The sequence below is a fragment of the Sminthopsis crassicaudata genome, chromosome 3 (genome assembly GCF_048593235.1).
Source record: "Sminthopsis crassicaudata isolate SCR6 chromosome 3, ASM4859323v1, whole genome shotgun sequence".
In the NCBI taxonomy this organism is placed as follows: domain Eukaryota; kingdom Metazoa; phylum Chordata; class Mammalia; order Dasyuromorphia; family Dasyuridae; genus Sminthopsis; species Sminthopsis crassicaudata.
This window is the reverse complement of record NC_133619.1, coordinates 463,836,687-463,860,479: the sequence shown is the minus strand read 5'-3', so window position 1 is coordinate 463,860,479 and position 23,793 is coordinate 463,836,687. Positions and strand designations below refer to the sequence as shown.

The 23,793-nt window shown below is 32.4% G+C and overlaps 1 protein-coding gene across 3 annotated transcripts in view; it reads left to right on the top strand.

The window, feature by feature from the left end:
- GALNT13 (polypeptide N-acetylgalactosaminyltransferase 13) overlaps positions 1-23,793 on the top strand; it is a 644,946-nt gene that overhangs the window by 81,676 nt on the left and 539,477 nt on the right. For all 3 annotated transcript variants that reach the window (XM_074303430.1, XM_074303431.1, XM_074303428.1), the window contains exon 2: positions 10,075-10,320. In XM_074303430.1, the coding sequence (XP_074159531.1) occupies positions 10,179-10,320 (142 nt within the window). In that variant the 5' untranslated portion in view covers positions 10,075-10,178. The remainder of the gene's footprint in view (positions 1-10,074; positions 10,321-23,793) is intronic.

Here is a 23,793-nt window from a genome sequence, read left to right as displayed (position 1 = left end):
CAGCTTATTACTTTCCTTCTAATCTTATCTCTATTAGTTTTGTTTATACTAAAACTTTTTAACTTAATAAAACCAAACTTATCTATTTTTTGTTCAATAATGATTTCCAGTTCTTCTTTGGCCAGAAATCTGTTCCTTCTTCAAAAATTTGAAAGTAAATTGTATTTTGTTATTCTAATTTCCTTATAAAATCATTCTTTTTGTTTCAATCATGAATCCATTTCGATCTTATTTTTGTATAAGATGTTAATTGTGGGTCAGAGTCTAGATTCTGCCATGCTAGTTTCCAATTTTCACACCAATTTTTCACAAATAGTGAGTTTTTAATCCCAAAAGCCAGGATTGGGGGATTTGTCAAACACTAGATGAGTAGTAGTGATTAACTATTTAGTTATGTGAACCTAATGTGTTCCACTGACTGAATTCTCTATTTCTTAGCCAGTATCAAATGGTTTTGATGGTGGCTGCGTTGTAGCATAATTTTAGGTCTGGCACAACTAGGCCACCTCCATTTGCATTTTTTTTCATTAATTCCTTTGAAATTCTTGACCTTTTATTCTTTCAGATAAAATGTGTTGTTATTTTTTCTAGATCTGTAAAATAATTTCTTGGGACTTTGATTGGTATGGTAGTGAATAAGAAGAATAATTTAGGTAGTATTATCATTTTTATTATATTAGCTTGGCCTACTAATTAGCACTTGATATTTTTCCAGCTAATTAGATCTGACTTTGTTTTTGTGGCAAGTGTTTTGTAGCTGTTTTCATATAGTTTCTGAATTTGCCATGGCTGGTAGACTCCCTAACTCCCTAATATTTTATATCATCCACAGTTGTTTTAAATGGAATTTTTCTTTGTATCTTTTGCTGTTGGACTTTATTGGCAATATATAAAAATGCCGAGAATTATTTATGTGGATTTATTTTATATCCTGAAACTTTACAAAAGTTGTGAATTGTTTTAGTTTTTTTTTTTTTTTGTTTTTTTGCTTTTTTGTTTTTTTGTTTTTAGTTGATTCACTAGGTGTAACATGCTGTTGTCTCCAGAAGCTGCCAGTTGCTCTCTGAGAGGAGATCTGCTGTGTCAACTCAAATCTCTTGGACAGATTCTTCTTCCTGTAGAGAACAGTTGTCTCCAGACAGTTGCTGTTAACTCTGGTCCAGAGTAGTGACTTCCCTCTTTTATCCTCCAGAGAATGGGCATGGGATAATGCAGTTTTTCTGGGAAAAATTACTTCAACCAATGAACTTGCTCCTCCTAAGCATGCAAGCTCTTCCCCAGAAATTCACAAGTAAAACTCCCAGTCATGGCCGGAACTAGAGAATTGTCAAGTACTGACTTAGCACTTAGTAAGAACCTAATATCTCATTAGCACTTAGCAAAAACCTAACAACTAGGGTTTTCTGAGTATACAATTATATCATCTGCAGAGTGATAATTTGGTTTCCTCATAACCTAATCTAATGTCTTTAATCTCTTTTTTTTTTATCTTATTGCTAAAGCTAACAATACAATACAATACATGAATAATAATGTGGATAGTGGGCAACTTAGTTTTACTCTTGATCTTATGGATGATGGTTCTAGTTTGTCCCCATTATATATAATGCTTGCTGGTGGTTTTGAATAAATGCTATATATTATTTTAAGGAAAAATCCAATTAGCACTATATTCTCTAGTGTTTTTTTTTTTTAAATAGAAATGGATATAGAATTGTATCAAATGCTTTTTCTGCATCTATTGAGATAATCATATAATTTTTGTTAGTTTATTGATATTTTCAATCATGCTAATAATTTTCCTATTTTTATAAAACTTTTTATTTTCAAAAATATGCACAGATAATTTGACAACATTGACCCTAGTTTAGCCTTGTGTTTCAGATTTTCTCCTCCTTCCCCCCATCTCCTCTCCTAGATGGCAAGCAATTCAATATATTTTAAACATATTAAAATATATGTTAAATCCAATATGTATAAGCATATTTATATAATTCCCTTGCTGAACAAGAGAAATAGTATCAAAAAAAGAAAGTAAATGAGTAAGAAAATTAAATGCAAATGAACAAACAACAAAAAGTGAGAATGTTATCATATGATCCACATTCAATTCCTATAGTCCTCTCTCTGAATGTAGATAGCTCTCTTCATCACAAGATCATTGGAACGGGCATCAGTTATCTCATCGTTTGAAAGAGTCACATTCATAAGAATTTATTTTCATATAATATTGATGTCATGTACAATCATCTTCTGCTTCTGCTCATTTCACTCAGCATCACTTCATGTAAGTCTCCCCATGCCTTTCTAAAATCATCTTTCTGATCATTTCTTAACATTTACTTTAATATGTTTACCATGTATAGGACTGCCTGCCATCTAGGGAGGGGGTAGAGGGAAGGAGGGGAACAATAATATTCCATAACATTCATATACCATAACCTTTTCAGCCATTCTCCAAGTGATTGGCCTCCATTGAGTTTTCAGTGTCTTGACAGTATGAAAAGGTTTGCCACAAACATTTTTGCACATGTGAATTCCTTTCCTTCCTTTTAGATCTCTTTGGGATATAACCCCAAGACAAAGACTGCTGGGTCAAAGGATATGCACAGTTTGATAACTTTTTGAACATAGTTAAAAATTGTTCTCCAGAATGATAGGATACATTAACAATCGCACCAACAATGTATTAGTGTCCCAGTTTTCCCATATCCTGTCCAACATTTGTCCTTATCTTTTCCTGTCATTTTTGCTAATGTGAGAGAGATGTATAGTGGTATCTTAGAGTTTTCTTAATTTGCATTTTTCTGATCAATAGTGAATTAGAGGACCTCATCTGATTAGAAACAGTTTTTATTTCTTCATCGGAAAATTGTTCATATCTTTTGACCATTTTTTTTCAATTGGAGAATGGCTTGGGTTCTTAATTATTATTATAGCTTTTTATTGACAAAACATATGCATTAGTAATTTTTCAACATTGTCCCTTGCAAAAACTTCCATTCCAACTTTTCCCTCCCTTCCCTCTACCCTCTCCCTAGATGGCAGGCAGTCCTATATATGTTAAACATATTAAAATAAATGTTAAATACAATATATGTACACACACACACATATATGCATATATACATATATATATACATATATATATATATGTATATATATATATATATATGTATATATAGGACAAGAAAAATCAGATTTAGAAAGAAGATAAAAATAACTTGGGAAGGAAAACAAAAATGCAAGCTAACAACAACAGAAAGAGTGCAACTGCTGTGTTGTGGTCCACACTCATTTCCCAGTGTTCTTTCATTGGGTATAGCTGGTTCTGTTCATCACAGATCAATTGGAATTGATTTGGATCCTCTCATTGAATGGCTTGGATTCTTATAAATTTTAGGCAATTCTATATATGAGGCCTTTATCAGAACCCTTAAATATAAAACTGATTTTTCAATTTATTGCTTCCTTTCAGATCTTGTCTGAATTAATTTTGTTTTTACAAAAACTTTTTACTTAATATAATTTCAATTATCTATATGATATTCAATTATGAGTTCCAGTTCTTCTTTGGACACAAATCCCTTTCTTTTCCACATATCTGAGAGGTAAACTATCATATGTTCCTCTAATTTGCTTATAATATGTTTATGTCTAAATTATGAACCCATTTTGATTTTATCTTGGTATGTAGTATTAGGTGTAGGTCAAGCCCTAATTTCTTCCATACTGGTTTCCAATTTTCCCAACAGATTTTGTCAAATAGTGAGTTCTTATCTCAAACGCTGAGATCTTTGGGGTTTTCAAACATTATAGATTGCTGTAGTTATTGTCTATTTTGTCCTTTAATCCTAACCTATCCCCCTGATCGACTATTCTGTTTCTTAGCCAGTACCAAATGGTTCTCATGATAGCAACTTTATAATATAATTTTAGGTTTGACACAGTTAAACAACTTTCCTTAGCATTTTTTTTCATTAATTCCCTTGAAGTTCTTGATCTTTTGTTCTTCCAGATGAACTTTGTTACTATTTTTTGTAGATTTATAAAATCATTTCTTGGGAGTCTAATTGGTATGGCACTAAATAAGTAGATTAATTTAGGTAGTATTGGCACTTTTATTATATTTGCTCAGCCTATAGTTGATATTTTCCCAACTGATTAGATCTGACTTTATTTGTGTGGAAAGTATTTTGTGGTTGTGTTCATATAATTTCTGACTTTCCCTTAACAGATAAATTCACAACTATTTTATACTATCAAGAGTTATTTAGAATGGAATTTTTTAAGATCTCTTGCTGTTGGACTTTGTTTGCAATATATAAAAATGCTGATGATTTTGGTGGGTTTATTTTACATCTTGCAACTTTGCTAACATTGTGAATTGTTTCTAGTAATTTATTTTTGTTCATTTTCTAGGATTATTTAAGAATATCATCATATCATCTGCAAAGAATGATAATTTGGTTTTCTCATTACCTATTCTAATTCTTTTAATCTCTTCTTCTTGTCTTATTGCCAAAGTTCACATTTGTAATGCAATATTGAATAGTATTCCTGATAGTATTGAAAAGTAAGGATGATAGTGAGCAGCCTTATTTCATTCCTGATCTTATTGGGAATGGTCCTAATTTCTCCCCATTATATATAATGCTTGCTGATGGTTTTAAGTAGAAGCTACTGATCATTTATTTATTCCTATTAAGTCTACTATCCCTATATTCTCTAATATGTTTAATAGGAATGGGTATTTGATTTTATTAAATGCTTTTTCTGCACTTATTGCAATAATTACATGATTTTTGTTAGTTTGGTTATTGATATAGTTGATTATGCTCATAGTTTTCCTAATATTAAACCAGCCCTATATTCCTGGAATAAATCCTAATTGGTCATTGTGTATTATCCTGGGGGAGACTTTCTGTAATCTCATTGCTGATATTTTATTTAAGATTTTTTTATCAATATTCATTGGGGAAATTGGTCTATAACTTTCTTTTTCTCTTTTCAACTTACCTGGTTTAGGCATCAGCTTCATATCTGTGTCATAAAAGGAATTTGATAAAAATCCTTCTTTCCCTATTTTTAAAAAATAGTTTATGTAGTACTGGAATTAATTATTCTTTAAATGTTTCATAGAATTCACATGTATATCCATCTGACCCTGGAGTTCTTTTCTTAGGGAGTTGATTACTAGCTTGTTTCATTTCTTTTTCTAAAATGGCACTATTTAAGTAATGTATTTCCTCTTCTGTTAATCTGGGCAATCTATATTTTTTAGGTATTCCTCCATTTTATTTAGATTATCATATTTATTGACATATAGTTGGACAAAATAACTCCTATTATTGCTCTAATTTCCTGTTCATTAGTGGAAAGTTCTCCCTTTTCATTTTTAAGACAAATTATTTCATTTGCTTTTTTCCTTTTTTAAATCACATTTACTAAAATGTATCTATTTTGTTGTTTTTTTAAATAAAACTAACTCTATTAATTCAATAGTTTTCTTACTTTCGTTGTTATTAACCTCCCCTTTTATTTTCAAATTTTGTATTTAATTGATGATTTTTAACTTGTTCTATTTTGAGCTTTTTTAGATGCAAGCCCAATTCATTTATCTCTTTCTCTATTTTATGCAATTTTATTCATTTTCTGGTTCAATTCATCTAGTTCTGAGACTTAAAAGTTGAGATCCCTCACTAGTATAGTTTCCTTCCTTATCTCATTTAATTAGATCTTTTATTTTTTTCTAACCTCAGAAGAAGCATAATAGATTCTATTCCAGCCTTTTACCTTTACTCTAAAGGTATAACTCTGCTTTAAATGAGTTTCTTGTAAACAACAAATCCTAGGATTCTAGCTTTTAATCTAGTTTGCTATTCTCTTTAATTTATGGGTGTGTTCCTCCCATTCACATTCACAGATAAAATTACTATCTCTTTTTGACATCTTGTTTACCCACTGTTATATTTTTTTCTTCCCTTCCCTTTTTCTTCCCTCTTTCCTCCTCCCAATATTTTGTCACTGACCACCCTCTCCCTCAAACAACCCTCCTCTTTGGCATTCTCCCCTTTTTATGTCTTTCCCTTTCTACTTCTCTTTTCTTTTCTATTAGCATCCTCTCCTACTTCCATACAGAGTGAAACAATCTTCTCCATGCAGTAAATACGTCTAATATTCTTTCTATGAGCCAAATCTGATTAGAGTAAGATTTGCACACTATTCTCCCCCCTTCCCCCTTTCCCTCAATTGCAATAGGTCTTTTTTTGCCTCCTCATAAAATGTAATTTACCCCATTTAATTCCATTTCCTCCTTCTTCCAGGAGAATCACCATTCCTCCTCCAATTTCTTATCACAATCAAATCATCACAATAAAATTAAATTATACCTACATCTTGTACCCATAACACCCATAACATAATACCCATAACATAATACCCATAACAAAGATAAAGATCTCAAAAGCTAAACCTATCATCTTCCCATATAAGCTTTTTAACCTTTTAAAAGAAAGCTATTTTTCTTTCCTTTTTACCTCTTTATGCTTCTCTTTATTTATGTATTTGATGATCAAATTTTCTATTCTGCTCTGGTCTTCTCATCAGAAATAGACGAAATTTATCTGTTTTATGGAATGTTAATTTTTTTCTCTTATAGATGATGCTCAGTTTTTCTGGGTAATTGATTCTTGGTTGTAATCCAAATTCCTTTGCCTTTCAGACTATTAGATCCCATGCCCTTTTAAAGTGGAAGCTGCTATATCCTGGGTATTCCTGATTGTGGCTCCTTGATATTTGAAATGTTTCCTTCTGGCTGCTTGCAATATTTTCTCCTTGATTTGGTAATTCTGAAATTTAGCTATGATGTTCCTTGGAGTTTTCATTTTTGGGTCTCTTTTAGGAGGTGATTGGTGAATCATTTCATTAGCTATTTTGTCCTCTGGTTTTAAGACATCTCTGCAGTTTTCTTTGATTGTTTCCTGAAAGATGAAGTCCAAGCTCTTTTTTTCATCATGGTTTTCAGGAAGTTCAATAATTCTTATATTTTCTCTACTAGATCTATTTTCCAGGTTAGTAGTATTTCCAGTGAGGAAATTTACATTTTCTTCTTCTTCTTCTTCTTCTTCTTCTTCTTCTTCTTCTTCTTCTTCTTCTTCTTCTTCTTCTTCTTCTTCTTCTTCTTCTTCTTCTTCTTCTTCTTCTTCTTCTTCTTCTTCTTCTTCTTCTTCTTCTTCTTCTTCTTCTTCTTCTTCTTCTTCTTCTTCTTCTTCTTCTTCTTCTTCTTCTTCTTCTTCTTCTTCTTCTTCTTCTTCTTCTTCTTCTTCTTCTTCTTCTTCTTCTTCTTCTTCTTCTTCTTCTTTCTTCTTCTTCTTCTTCTTCTTCTTCTTTTCTTCTTCTTCTTCTTCTTCTTCTTCTTCTTCTTCTTTTCTTCTTCTTCTTGAGTTTATAATTTTAGTGGATTATTTTCTTCAGTTAGCTTTTTTATTTCCTTTTGCATCTGGCCAATTAAACTTTTATATGAAGTGTTTTGTTCATTGCATTTTTTTCCATTTCACAGATTTTATTTTCCAGTGAATTGTTTTCTTTTTCTTATCTACTTTTAAAGAGTTACATGTCTTTTCTATTTCATCAAGTCTGTTTTTTAAGGAGCTTTTTTCAGATAATTTCTGGTTTTCCTTTGTCCATGTTCTCCTGCAAAGATCTCATTTCCTTTCTCCATTTTTCTTCTTTCTTTTAAGATCCTTTTTGAATTCTTCCAATAGAGCCTAGTGAAATAGGAACCAACTCATATCACCCTTTGGGGCTTCATCTGCAACTGGCTTACCTTTAGGATCCTCAGGGTTTGAGATCTGTTTTTTCTCTTTCTCCATAAAAGCTCTCTATGATCAGAGTTCTTTTTGTTTTTTGCTCATTTTTTAAAATGTTGAGGTCTTTTCTTAAAGTAAAGAGGGGACAGCCCCTTCAGTTTGCCCTGGAGAAGTTTTGCTGACTGACCTCTGGGGCTGGGTAAGCATATCCAGGTCCTGCATTCTTCCAGACCTTAGAGACTCACAATTTGCCTTTTATATTGGTTTTTGTGGGTCTTACAAAAAATCTGCTTAATCACAGTCTTGCAATCAGGATAGAATAGTCTAAGAGCTTCACAGTAGATTCCCCTGTGCATGGACACCACAATGTTCTGGATCCCCATCCTGGCCCCTTTCCCCAGGCTCCCTGCCCATCTGAGCTCAGCAACTGCTGATTGAAACAGACTTTTTCTGAAGTTTTTACACTGTATCTGCTAGAAACTTGTTGTACTCTAAGTATTTGTGGGTTCTGTCTCTGTAAAACCACTTTAGAGGCTTAATCTGCTGTTAATTTGAGGGAATCTCAGAGGAGTTCACAGAAAGCTGTGTCTGCTCTCTGCTATTTTGAAACTCCCCCCAACTTCTCTTTCTCTCTAAAAGCTATCTATGGTCAGAGAATTTTTTGCTTATTTTTTAAAGGTTGAGATCTGCTCTTAGAGTAAATGGGAGATTATCCCAACCTCCTTCTATAAGAAAGAACATCTTTACACTGTCCTGGACCCATCCTGCTGACTTTCTTCCTGGCTGGGTGTCTGTGTCCAATTCCAACTTATTGAGTATGTCAGAAGCTCACTGTTTGCTTTTTCTATTTGCATTGAATGTCTTTTTTAGCTATTCTGCTTTTCCTCTGGCTTTTTTTTTCCCCTGAGGCTGGGGTTAAGTGACTTGTCCAGGGTCACACAGGTAGGAAGTTTTAAGTGTCTGAGACCAGATTTGAACTCGGGTCCTCCTGAATTCAGGGCTGGTGCTGTATCCACTGCGCCATTTAGCTGCTCCCTCCACTGGCTTTTCAACCAGGAGACTATCCAACTTTGCTGTATTTTATCTAAGAGCCTTCTGATATATTCCCCAGCACTTGGACACTACACTGCCTGGGTCACTGTGCTGTGGCTACCCTTTGCTACCTTTCTCACTCTTAAACCAGTACAGAAGATTGATCTGTTGTTGATCTGAAGGACACCAGGAAGAGATCAGGTAAAGATCTGTCCACTCTCTGTCATCTTCACTTCACCTGGGCTTGAAAACTTTTGAAGCTATTGCTGCTTCTGTCTACACTACGTTGTTATATCATTAAATTTTATTGGCTGTACCATTCAAAAATATGATTTGAAACTTTATTTTAGAATTATGTAGAGGGGAATTTTGATACACATCAGTTGTGTGCCTTCTCAAATCCAGCATCTTGATTCTAACTCCAGAAATTCTCAAATTATAATTCAAAAAGAAACAATACTATACATTTGAAACCCTGCATATTTCAATGGACCTCCTGAATGGTAATCAACTTGTTTGTTAATTGTTAATTATAGCAGATTTAGAATTTGTTCAATGCAGTCTTAAACATTTTGTTAACTGTCTTTTGCAAAGTTTTCTGAAATGTAAACTAGGCTAGATATATTGTGAAACTCTTATGTTGCTATACCTTGAGAAGTCATGTGTCATTCATTCAAAGACTGGGTAGTAAAGATGTCTAGTATGCCTCAGGAAGATGAAACTTAATATTTTTGAACTTCTATATTTCCTTCTGAATATCTACACATTTAAACATACACACACACACACACGCATGCATGCACTCATCACATGTGTATTTTAAAACCTAAGGTTTCTAAGAAAGTATTAAGTATATCTCAACTAATAGGATTACATGTCAGAAAAGGAGTAGAAGGTATTTTGGGTTATTTTGCATTATTATGTTGTTCCTCTATCACAAAACTAGAATTTTTAAAAGCCTCATTGTCTATGCCAGTACAGATATTTTATTTACAATTCATTGTAGTTTTTATAACCACATTTAAAGGATCAAGAAATAAAGTTAGGATTAGATATTAGAAATTCAGACTTCTAGGCAACTTTCAATTCTCATTGAGTTGTATTCTTGATTTTATAATTAAAAGTCTGAGTGCTTCTTTGTACCAATTTGAAGTCCTTGAATAAGTGACTGTTTTACCACCTCCACAAAAGAAACAGCCTTTAGTAAATCAAATTTCTATTTTCCTTACAGTGTGATGCCCCTGTTTTCGTGCCGGATCTTTTATCTCTTTGACTTGGATTCAACACAGTAGCAGCTGCCCTTATTTTGTGTTTTAACTGGAAATCAAGAGAGTCATGAGGAGATTTGTTTACTGCAAAGTGGCTTTAGCCACTTCCCTAATGTGGGTTCTTGTCGATGTCTTTTTACTCCAGTACTTTAGTGAGTGTAACAAATGTGATGACAAGAAAGAGAGGTACCTGCTGCCTGCATTAAGGGGTAAGTATTTTAAATTTGGAAATTCTTTTTCTTAAATTAAAAAGCAGTGGCTTCTAAAAAATAATCAACTTCTTAAAATGAAGAAAAACATTACAAGAAAAGCTCAATAATTCAATTTTACTAATTTTTAATCCTTATTGTTACAAACTAACAAAATGATCCTTTCAAAGCCTCTTACCTTTTAAAGTCTCATTTTCTTCATGTTGTAACTTGAAGGGATAAAATGAAGTAATGGTTAAAATCTCTTGGAGATATAATTATTTTCAAATTTAAAGTTTAATATGAATTTCTGAAATAATTTATGTAATTACTTGAAGATATATAATTCATAATACTTTCAAGACTATAAAGTAACAACCAAATATTTTAATACAATAATAAAGTAAATTCTCCAAAGAACCTGCTTTAATGATTAATACTAATATATAAATAATATTTCAGTTATATACAGAAATAGATATAACTAGAAATTAAGAAGAGATTTAACACAAATTTCTAGCCATTCTTTGATATAGATGTTTTATCAGTGTTTGATATTTCAATGACTATAACAATGTTTTTGAAATATACTTAGGAAATAGGTTTTTCAGAAGTAGTTAATGATGCTTAATATTCCACTTGAATAATTTAAACATCCTACCTGAAACTATCTATATATTTTAAATTTGCTTTGAAAAATCTCTGCTTCATAGGTGACATAAGATTTACTTTCAAGTTTTGTATAAAATGAAATTAATTATGATTATCAAATAAGCATCATTTTTGCAAAAAAAATTCCTGTTATTTATTATTTTGATCAGTTTCTAAGATTGTTGTTTGCAAATAATAAGGTACTTTAAAATAGAACTGTGTTTATATATTTAAGATATGTGATCAGCCACATTGTGTGGGACATGATCTTGCTTTGATGCTTTAACAGTTGATTGATTCATTGTACACCGCATATGTGTATACACACATGTACATACATGTAGCATACATGTATGTATGTTTTGCATAGACATGCATTTGTGCATGCATGTGTGTTTGTATATATATATATGTCACAAAATATCAGAATTTTATTTTTGGAAGAAATCTGATTATCCATCTAATTTACTCCATACCTTTTAAGGAATTTCTAATAAATGGCTTTATAGCTTCTGCTTAATAATTTCCAATGTATTTCTTTCTCAATTATTCTGATCTACTTTTGTAATTCTCTAGTTATTAGGCCATCACTGGTTTTTGCTTTTTTTTTTTTTTTAGTGTACCTGGTATGGTTTTATGAGGCCAAACAGAACAAATTTAATTCCTCTTTCATATGACATCTCTCTAGATGCTTTGTACATTCACACAGCTATCTTGCTGTTTTAAGTCATTTCTAGAGTACCCATTATTGGTTCCTTCATTTCATCCTCATATAGCATGGACTCATAGACTCCACAATCCTGTCTCACTGAGAAATTCATCAACTTACTAGCATCTTTAAGAAACTGGAGTGCCCAAATTTGAATGCAATATTCAAAATATATTCTGACTGAGACAGGGTATTCTAAGGTTATGGTCAGTTCATTCTTAGAAACCCTGTCTTTATTAATGCAATGCAATACAGTACTGGGATTTGGAGCCTTACTCATTTTAGTAGTGATTTCTCTTTTTTTTTTTTTTTTTTTTTTTGTTTGTTTGTTTCTATGTTTGGGAAATATCACATCTATTGCTTTTTTTGAAGTCCCTGATCAAAATATTAAGTCACACAAGGTTAATCATAAGATCTTTGGCACTCAAACCCAAAATTTCTTGCCAACTTGACATAACATCCTTTAACATAATATATTTTAAATCTGGCCTTCCAGGCAGTTCTGGATCTATTTAAATGTATTATTATTTAGCCAACATCTTTCCATATCTTATACAAGTACATTTTATGGTACTTTTCCAAATATTTTTCAGAAATCTGGTAGATTAATTAATAACATTAATCAATAACATTATCCATTATTGATTTAGTAATCCTATAAAAAAAAAACAGAATTAAGTTTAGTCTGCAATGACATGTTCTTAATAGTGCCATGCATATTGTTAGCAATTAGAGATAGTTTTTCTGGGTATTCATTCACTATATTCTTAGTGATTTTTTCTAGGATTTTTTTCTGGGAATTGAAGAAAATCACACTGGCCTGTAGTTTGCAATGTTTTCCTCTTTTTGAAAATCAGATTATTTTCTCTTCCCTAGTACTGTGATCTCCAAGATCATTCTCCAAGAGTTTTCATGTAATTCTGAAAGCAGCTTAATGTGTCTCATTCATTGAAGGACATAAGGACATCTATTTTCATACCAAGTAACTGCAGTGCAAGGGCAGGCCTGTAGGGGAATGGTGAAAAATATATTAGAAAATAGGATTCAGGAGGAAGAAAAAAAAAAGATATGGCCAAAAGATTGAAAACTACAAAGCTTCATTTTTGTCGATCATGAATATTTCAGTTGAGTCAGACAAACATCTTGTTTAAGATCTAAATAGCAATAGCAAACTAGAAGAAGAAATAAAAATGAGGTGAAAAATAGAGGGTACAATGAAAACACATCCAGTCTTAACAAGTTAAATAAACTGATATCATAGAAAAATGGGTAAATTACTTTTTCAAAACAGTTCATCTTAATATACAAAATTTTTGAATATTTACTTTTTATGTTAAACTGCAATATTGCACATGCTCACTTTCTAAAAAGATTCAGTAATTTTAGTTCTTAAATAGCTTACAGAATTAAGAAGCTACTTGAAAGGAAGAAATGATAGAGCCAAGACTCATTTAGCTGGTATATAAGCATTTTATGCCTTCCTCATAAGATTATTTAGAGAGGGGAACTTTATGAATCTGTCATATTTTGATAAATTAATATATGGATCAATTTGTTGATCTATGTGTAATACTTTAGAATAAGTCAGGCCTCCTTACATATTGGAGGGAATCACTTATTCACTTGAGTGAAAGTAGAAACACTTTGTGATAGAGCTTATCCATTTGGAATGATCTCTTTGTCCTTTCTTGAACTGAGCCATTTCACTCAGTCACCAACAATAACAGAACTTGACTTACCAGAAATATGACAGGATTTTCTATAAGGGCAAGAATATCAATATCACTTCATTGAATTTAATCCTTAATTTTCTATCTTAAATCCTTACCTATAACTAAAGCTTTTTCTACAGCTTTAAACCCATTGTTTAATTTTTTCAATTAAAATAATGTGTCTTCACTTTATATCTTTAAAATTAAAATATCTTGTTTAAAAAAGAAATAGCATTGCTTCTCTGAATAAATAAAAAGTTGACCTTGAATTATATTTTGATATTCTATATTTGTATCTTATTTAGTATACGTGTTCCTAGTATAATATTATTACACCTTAGATCATGGTTGACATTATATATGCAAAGGTAGCCTAGTAGGCAGGAAATGAGAAGCAAGAGATAAAGTATCTGTTAATATATAGAACAAAGTCTTGCATTTAGTATGTATCTAATGTTTGTTGATTTACCAATCTTATATATACATACATATATATGTATGATTGCATACATATATAAGATTGGTAAAGTCTTTTCATTGTCAAAATATAAGGTCAGAAGTTGTGTGCTTATCTGCAGTGGAATGAGACCTATTACTAGAAGTCATAATGGGACAAGCCCATACAAAGTGTATATTTTGTACCATTATTATGCTAACCTCTTTACAAATGTCATCTCATTTGACTCCTCACAACAATCCTGTGATGTACAAGCTGCGCTTGCAGGCTGAATGAGAAGGAAATCTACTCTTCCAGAATTGTTTTTCTTAGCTGTCAGAGATAACTCCTTTCTGAGAACATTCTTGTGCTTTTTAAGGCCATCTAGAATGTGGCTGATTCTTCAAGCAGTCATTGAATAGATATCCTAGCGTAATTCTATTAAGTTATTTTATACTTGCTAAAGAAATTTGAAAAGATAAACCTTTTATAAAAGTGTGAGTGAACCATTAACACTATTGCTAATTTCACACCCTTAAACTGAAAATATAACCTCTTATGGTCTAAAAGGGTCAAAACCTTAACACCCCTTGTCTCCATTACCTGTCTTTTGCATCCTATAATTTTTTCAAGTGAATTGGATAGTACTCAGTGTATCAGTATCAGGGGCTCCACTGATTAAATATGCATACCTATACATTCTAATTACATGTAAAATAAGAGTGTTGGACTGGAGAATACTACTAAGGTCCCTTCCACTTTAAAACTATGATCATTGTAGACCAACTATTTCAAGTTGATCAGATGGTTCAATTCTTGGACTGGAAGTAATGACTTTAGGCCATCTCACATTTTATAAAAGGAAGTTTAGTTAGCCATAAGATAGAAAAGATAATTAGCTATATAAATTATCATTGATTTAATTGGGCATGGCTTCCCTGCCTTTGTTGTGGCCATGATAGTGCTGTGATAGACGTGTGAAACACTGATTTAGCTTAATGTAGCCAAAAGTGATTCAAGCCTTAATCCCTTAACCCAAATGCAAGAAACAAATGCAAGAAACACTTGCCTAATTAGCATCATATTGATACAGATTTACTTGTTCCCCTTTTGATTACTAGGGTCCATAAAATGTTGCCTCTACTCAGTCTCTGGCTCATTATCATTCCATCTTTAAGGCTCATTAAAAAGCAGAAAATTTTCATAGTGGATATAGGAATGACCACTAGCATGAAACTACTGAGGTCTAGATAAAAATGAAGACTTGGGCTGGAAGATTCAGGGTCAATACCAAAAAGTTAGCTCTCATAGTTCCTGTAGGTTAGATAGAGCAGATGTATGATAATATACGCATGATATTGTAATTATTCAAAGCTGATTATAGTGGGTTTTTTATATAATTTTATCAATAGTCAAATAAGACGTGGTGCATAAAATATACTGTAGGATTAATATACCCCTAAAGTACAAAATATGAATGCCATATTTTATTCTATTATGCCATCCTTGCAACAGTTATTATTAGGCTTACATAAATTTGTTTTGACCTTGGAGATTTGCATTAAACCTGATTATATTTTCCAAGTTTCTGGCTGTTCCTTCAGACCATTTCTATTGCAGCTTTCCATTGGCAAAAAGATCATGATATTTATATGTAACTAATATATTTATTGTTCCCAGTAAACACACATGATTTTGAAAACTAAGAAAAGAAAGGAGAAATGACAGTTAGATAGTGCATGTTATTTGATTTTCAGTCTACTACCTGATATGTATAAGGCAAGAATTTTAAAGAAGCATTTCTTTTATTTTAATAAATTTTATACATGAATCTATTTGTCTCAAGTCTATTCCTACTACAAGTGATCCTTCATTCACTCACCAAAGTAATTTTCTTAAAATGTAAGTCTGATCATGTTTACCACTCCTTTCCCCCATTCAATAAATTCTAGGGTTCCCTAAAACCTTCAAAATCAAATACAAAATCTTGTTCTTGGTATTCAAAGATCCTTTATGACTATCTTCCTCCTATATTTCTTGTCTTCTTATATCTTGCTCCCTAAACCATGTTATTTAATTCAGTGACACTGGCTTCTTGGCTATTCCAAAAACAAGACAATCAATCTTTTGGCTCTGCGAATTTTTTCTGTTTGTTTCCTATCCTGGGAATGCTTATCCTCCTCATATCTGACTTCTGATTTATCTAACTTTTTCAAGTCCCAACTACATTCCAATTTTCTACAATAATCCTTCCCCTACCTCTCTTAATTCTAGTGGTTTTTCTTCCAATAATTATTTTCTGTTAATTTTATATTTATATTACTTTCTATATATTTGTTGGTGTCTTGTCTACTCCATTAAATTGTGATCTCTTTGAAGGTAAGGACTATCGTTTGCCTTTTTTTGTATTCACAGTGCATAGCACAGTGCATGGCCCATAGCAGACATCTAATAAATGCTTATTGAATTGTTGACTGACAAATGCTACATTCACGTTACCAAAAAACCTTATGATTTTGATTCCATAGCCTCTAAACCACAAAAACATACATACACACATACACACACATGCATGTACATACACCTTTTTTGCAAACTCTGAATATTCTGAAAGTGATATTTGCTTTTTATATACTTTAAAGATTTTCATTTTATTTTGTGTGAAATAAAATTTATAAAATATATTTAAAATTTTTGAATATCAAAATCCTTGGAAATTCAAAAAGATCTTCTCCAGTTCATATTATACATATTTCAAAGATTAAATAAAAAAGTAATATTGTTTTACTGTACATTTTAAATATTAATTTCAGGAAAAAATTTTAAGGGTAAAATCCATTTATTAACTAAGTTTTGAAAACTTAGCTAAATTGTTCTTAGAGATCATTAAATACTTAGTCTCATTATCAATTAGTGGTAATAGTTGAAGGAATTTAATTCTTCTTGGAAAGAAAGGAAAAAGGGGGCAGCTAGATGGCACAGTGGATAGAGCACTGGCCCTGGAATTGGGAGGATTTAAATTCAAATCTAGTCTCAGACACTTAACATTTACTAAAACTTACTAGCGATGATGGGCAATTAGCTTAATACTGCCCTGCAAAAAAATTTTAAAAAAATAAGGGAAGAAAGGTAATAGTTACTTAAAATCTCTACTTATATAAGTTTTGTGTCATAGATATTTGTAGAAAGAAAGACAAGTTATTTTATGTAATTGTCATTTTTTTTTTCATGAATAGAGCACCCACTTAACAACCTAGGAACATCTTCCTCCATAATAGTACAGTATATTTATATTTCCTCCTTTAGGAATAGGAAAGGAACAAGGCATTCATTCACTTAGTGGAGGATATAGGATCAGTGATTTGAAACTGGAGTTCTAGAGCTAAGTAATTTCTTGTTGTATAGAGCACTGGAGTTGGACTAAAGAAATCAAATTCTACATTAGACCCTGATTATGTGACTCTGGGCTAAGTCCTTTAATTTCTCTCAGCTTCAGTTTCCTCATCTATTAGCTTAAAAAAACATAAGGTCTCCAATTGAATTAGGAGCCATCTCTAGTCATCTTAATCAATATCTGACTACTGGATCCAGGGGAGGGGAAAATGAGATAGGTGACCTTGCACAGCATTCTCTCACTTAAATCCAATTAATTTATATGCCATGGCATCACATCCCTGATGCCATGTTCTCTTTGAGAATGAAATACAAATAACAATAACAAAACAACAACAGCAAGCAAAATGGCCCCAAGTAAAGAAAAGAAAAAATGATTATCTAGTAATAAACAGGTCATGATAGAATCTAAAAATATTCAAGTTAAAAGTAACTTGGAGATCCAAACACTTTTTATATATGGGAAAATTCAGGCTCAAACTAATGAAATGGTTTTCCCTCTTATCTTGTTAGTAATAGAATCTAAGAGCAGAAATCAGATCTTATTCTTATTGTTGTGCTATTTTCATTACATTATGTTGAGCTTATTCAGTCTGCTAATACCTTACAATCCTAGTGTTATATATATATAATCCATATATAAAGATTTTTCCCCTTAAACTGGAATATCATATATCTTTCAGATCACTCCCCCTTCATCCCAGGCTCCCATCTCCATTGCACACCTGTGTCTTGCTATAACTTTTGTCATGTGGTGGTCTTTTCATTCTGTGAATAACCAGATTGCATGCTTCTTCTCTATTGGGAAGATTTTTTTTTAATATAGAAGCAATAGTCTTTTAATCAGACAGTCATTGCTAAGCATTTATAAGTGCTTAGTATGTACTTGGCATTATGGCATTGGGGATACCAAGAGAGATAAAACAATGATTCTTGCATCTGGGATGTCATATACTAATAACAGAGAAGACATGAAAAGAATTATGTATAATTATGTACTTGATAAATGAGAGACAATCTCAGAGGAAAGATGGTAACTTGGAGGAAGGATGGGGGTGTAATAGAAAGGGGCAACAAAGGTAACTGGATAGAAAAAAAGCCTCTTACTGATATAGGATTTGATCTAAATATGGAAGGAAGTGATTAGAAAGGAGAATATTATAGATATGGGGGACATTCAGGAAAGATATTAAGAATCAGAAGATGGACTATAATATGTCAAAAACTGTAAGAAGTCTATCATCATGCAATATAGAAAAAAGCATAAAATGTAAGGTTAGAAATGTAGAATCAGGCAAGTTGTTAAGGGATTTAAAAGACAAACAGAATATAGTTGATCATAATGGTAATAGGGTATCATTGGAGTTAATTGAGTAAAAGAGTGGCAGTATCAGATGCTACTCTTTAGATGGTTAAATTGGAACATGGAGAGACTTTTAAATTTTTATTTATTTATATTAAAACTTTATTTACAAAACATAAACATGAGTAATTTTTCAACACTGATCCTTGCAAAACCTTCTGTTCCAAATTTTTTCCATCTTCATCTCACCTCCTCCCCTAAATGGCAGGTAGTCCAATAATTAAATCTGTTAAAATATATGTTAAATGAAATGTATGTATACGTATTTATACACTTATCTTGCTGCACAAAAAAATCAGATCAAGAAGGAAGGGAAAAAAAATGAAAGAAAATAAAATCCAAGAAAACAACAACAGAGAGAGAGTAAAAATGCTGTGTTGTGGTTCACACTCAGTTCCCACAGTCCTCTCTCTGGCTGTAGATGGCTCTCTTTATCACTGAACAAGTGGAACTGATTTGAATCATCTCTTTCTTGTAGAGAGCCCTGTCCATCAGAATTGATCATCGTATAGTCTTGTTGCTGGCATGTATAATGGTCTCCTGGTTTTACTCATTTCACTTAGTATCAGTTCATGTAAGTCTCTCCAGGCCTCTCTTAAATCATTCTGCTGGTCATTTCTTACAGAACAATATTCTATAACATTCATATACCATAATTTATTCAGCCATTCTCCAACTGATGGATATTCACTCAGTTTCCAGTTTCTAGCCACTACAAAAAGGGCTGCCACAAACATTTTTGCACATGTGGGTCAAGGAGAGACTGAGATTAGGATAACAACCAGATGATTAAGAAAAATAATAGCCAGGGTATGAAGTAATGGAGATGTGAATTTGAATGATTGCTTATGTGAATGGATGCAGAAAAGAAGAAAGGACAAAACTTGACAAGAAAGTAGATATGGAGGGTGAATGTGACTGAAGAGACAGAGATGATATCAATAATATGAACATGATTAATAGATTTTTGGATGATTTTGTAGGGTTCTCTAACTATATCACCACATCATTTGCAAAGAGTGATACTTTTATTTCCTTGTTACTTATTCTAATTCCTTAAATTATTTTTTCTTATTTCTAAATGCAACATTTCTAGTACAATATTAAATAATTGTTGTGATAATGGGCATCCTTGTTTCAGCCCTAATCTTATTGGAAATGCCGATAATAACAATTCTGACAGTAGAAAAATAAGAATAGGAGTTGAAACTGTTTAGAAAATAGCATTATCCTCCTTTTCTAGATGAGAAAATTGAAGTTGAAGGAACTTGCTCATGGTCCTTCAGCTACTAAATATAGGAACAGAATATTGAAATCTAAAACCTGAAAACTTTCCTGATTTTATTAGAAGTTAAAGTTCTTCTGAAAGATTTCATTGCTAGAGAATGGGTAGTTTCAGATAATTGTAAAGATTTATCCCTTATCTTTAGAGTTAAATATAAACAAAGCATAAATTCTTTGGTTTTGTTTTGTTTTATTTACAAAGTTACAGTCATGGATTTTAGCATAGTCAGTCACTTTTAATTTTATATGTTGATAGTTAAAAATAAATATTTCTCTAACCCTGATGATCTTCCTACTTACTGGCATTAGGTTCAGGTATCTCTTGCCCAAAGAACTAACTTCTTACTAATTAAATTACATTAAGATTTTCAATGCCACTATTTCAATCTTATGATTTTAGAAGGTCCAAATTTATACATTCTCTGGATTTTATAAATTTTCAAAGTCAACTTGGGAATAAAGTCAATTAATTTATTTCATTTGAATTCAGGTCAGTAAGCACTTTTTTGGCTATCTTCTACTGGTGAATATTGGAAATAAGGTGACAAAAATGAAATTTAGTGTATTTAAGAAGTTTTTCATTACTATTAGAGGTAACACATGGATAAATACATATCAAATACCAATTAGTTATAAAATTATTTTTATGAGGAGGACAGAACACCAATTGGTAGCCATGAATAGATTACTGTGAAGGACTTAATACTTATGATACTTGGAAAGGAAAGAAGTGGATACATGCACTGTCAAGGCTTGACAACTCTGTGCATATTGGAAGGATGGAAAAGATTGAAGATGTAAGGCTGAATCTGGATAACCAAAATCTCATGCTATAGCAGGAATACAATTATTTCATCAAATTAATCAAAGAAAAATCTGTTCATTTTAAATATGTTGAGATGATTTTAGGGTACATGTGAATAAATAGGAAATACAATTAAAGTCATGTGCATTTTTTTCCAGTCTCCTTTTGTGGAAAAGACCTCTGACCTTGGGATCTTGTGATTGTGACTGTGGGGTGGGTAACAGATCACCTTGAAAAGAAAAGAGAGAAATATCACTATGCCATTACAAGAGTCATTGTCACTTTGGTTTGTAAGTGAATGTTACTAAAATAACCAAGTGTTATTAGGTTTGTTTTCTTTGTCATCTAGGCATAGCTTAAATTCAAGCATATTATTACTTACATTGTTTACAACCTGAGGAATACTGATGTATCTCCTTAAATGATAAATTTATACCCAGGGGAAGAGCTCACTCACTTTGGGAATCTGTTCTCTCATGGAATTTTATACTTCTTTCTGCATTCAATTAACTTAATTAATTAGATGATTATAATTAATTAGATGAATACAAATTAATGGGATGGCAATGCTGTCACTGAAGAGAGATTTCAGTGGAAAAACCATGTCAGACAGGCAGATAAAGGAACTGACTGAAGTCATAGATAATGGACAAAGTAGAAGAGGTCATGAAAGGTATCTTGGAATAAGATGTAAAAACTAAGTGGTGTATTTTCATTCATCAACAGCAGGATGTAGGGGTGGAGGAAGGAGATGAGAAAAGACATTCAAAGAAGAGAGTGCTGGCAAGCTTTCAACATAGAGAAAATGTATTACCTTAATGAGGAAAGCTATAAGTAGCAAGTGAAAAAGTTTGTACAAAAAGAAATGTGGTTAAAGTGTAAAAGAAGACTTGAATTCAAGGTAGTTTTAGAATCTATGAGTATAAGGACACTATTAGAATTGAAGGGTAAAGATGATGTTTTTCACTTAGTACTATTTTATTTTTTTCAATTATGTCACTATTCACTTTTGTAATATTTTGAGCTCCAAATTTTTTTCTTCTTCCTTTCCTTCTCTTTCCTTCCTCAAAATAGCAGGTTACAGGTTATTCATGCACAACCATATAAATATACTGCCATATTTGTCATGTTATGAAAGAACAATCGGGGGGGGGCAGAGACAAGATGGTGGAGAATGCACACACAACTTTCTAATTCCTCGCATATCCTCACAATCAATTATTAAATTCAGCCTCAAAAATAGCACTTGACTGGTAAAATTCAAAAAGATTAGAAGTACAACAATTTAGCCGACGATAATCTGGAAGATCACCAGAAAAGGTTTGTCCTGAGTGGTGGGTACAAATCAGCAAAAACAGGGATAGAACTAGAGACTGGCATATTGAACAGACTGGGTGAGAGTGACCTCTGTGGTTATAAAATTTACAGAGACAACTGTGCCATAAGCTGACAGCTCTACTCTGCCTTGCTTGCAAAGCAGTAGACCAACAGAGATATTAAAGCCAAAGATAGAGGACTCTTAAAAAACTCCAGAACCTTACAAAATCTGGCTATACCCACCCAAAACTGGAAGTGACTCAGCACAGACCACAACACAGCTGTGCAGCTGCATTCTGCAGCACAGGCTGGGGCAGTCACAAATCTGCATAGTGCGGGTCTTGGTCTGGGGTAATAGAATTTCCACGGAGCAACTGTGCTTCCCTGGAGAGAGACACTTCTGGCCTGGGCAGAGCTATTAACTGGTCAACTGCTAATATCCATAACCTCACAGGAGGCTTTGGTTGGGGTAGTGACACTTTTGCTGCCCAGTCTCTAGGCCCAAGGCAGTCGCTAATTCACACAGCCAGATTTTTCACTGGGCATTTCCACAGCTCTGCCTGTGAAGGCCTGAATCACTTGTGGTGGGGAACTTTTTCCCAGATCACTCCCATAACTCCCTGCTCTTTGCAGCCCTTTGGCTGGAGAGCTACTGTCCATACACCTATCCCTGCTCTGCAGGAGAAGTTGGTAACCCCCTTGCCCTGAAGATGGACACTACAGGCTTTAAAAAATAAATAAAAAAATCAAAAGGATGATCAATAGCTTCTATACAGAAAGAAAACAGCCCCAAGGAGACTAATAGCAAACTGTTTCTAGATTTACCTGACTCCTAGTACATAAGTCTCTCCTAGAAGAGACTATTAAAATTTTTTAAAAGAGAGCTAGAAGAAAAATGGGGAAAGGAAAGAGAAGCTATACAAGAGAATAACAACTTCCTGCAATGTGAATTGGAAAAGGTAAAGAACTCCCAGGAAAGTAGGGTTTGTGAATTGGAAAAAGAAAATAACTCACTAAAAAATAGTGAAATGGAAAAAAAAATTCCATAGAACAAAACAACTCATTTAAAAACTCAATTGAACATTCACAAAAAGAAGTAAAAAAAGCTAATGAAGACAATAACTCATAAAAAATTAGAATTAAACAAATAGAAATGAATGATTCATTGAGAGACCAAAAATCAGTCAAGCAAAACCAAAAAACATGAAAAATTAGGGAAAAAAAACTCATTAAATATCAACTTGGAAAAACAACAGACCTAGAAAATAGATCTAGGAGAGATAATCTGAGGATTATTCGACTTTCTGAAAATTATGATGAAAAAAGAAACTGGAAACTGAGTGGATGCCCATCAATTGAAGATTGGCTGAATAAATTGTAATATATGAATATTATAGAATATTATTGTTCTGTAAGAAATGATCAACAGGATGATTTCAGAAAGGCCTGGAGAGACTTACATGAACTGATGCTGTGTGAAATGAGCAGGACCAGTAGATTGTTGTTTACTTCAACAACAATACTATATGATGCTTAATTCTGATGGATATGGCCCTCTTAAACAATGAGATTAACCAAATCAGTTCCAATAGAGTAGTAATTAATTGAACCAGCTACACCCAGCAAAAGTACTCTGGGAGATGACTATGAACCACTATATAGAATTCCCAATCCCTCTAATTTTGTCTGCCTGCATTTTGGATTTCCTTCACAGGCTAATTGTACACTATTTCAAAGTCCTTTTCTTTTTGTGCAGCAAAATAACTGCTTGGGCATGTGTACATATATTGTAGTTAACTTATACTTTAACATATTTAACATGCA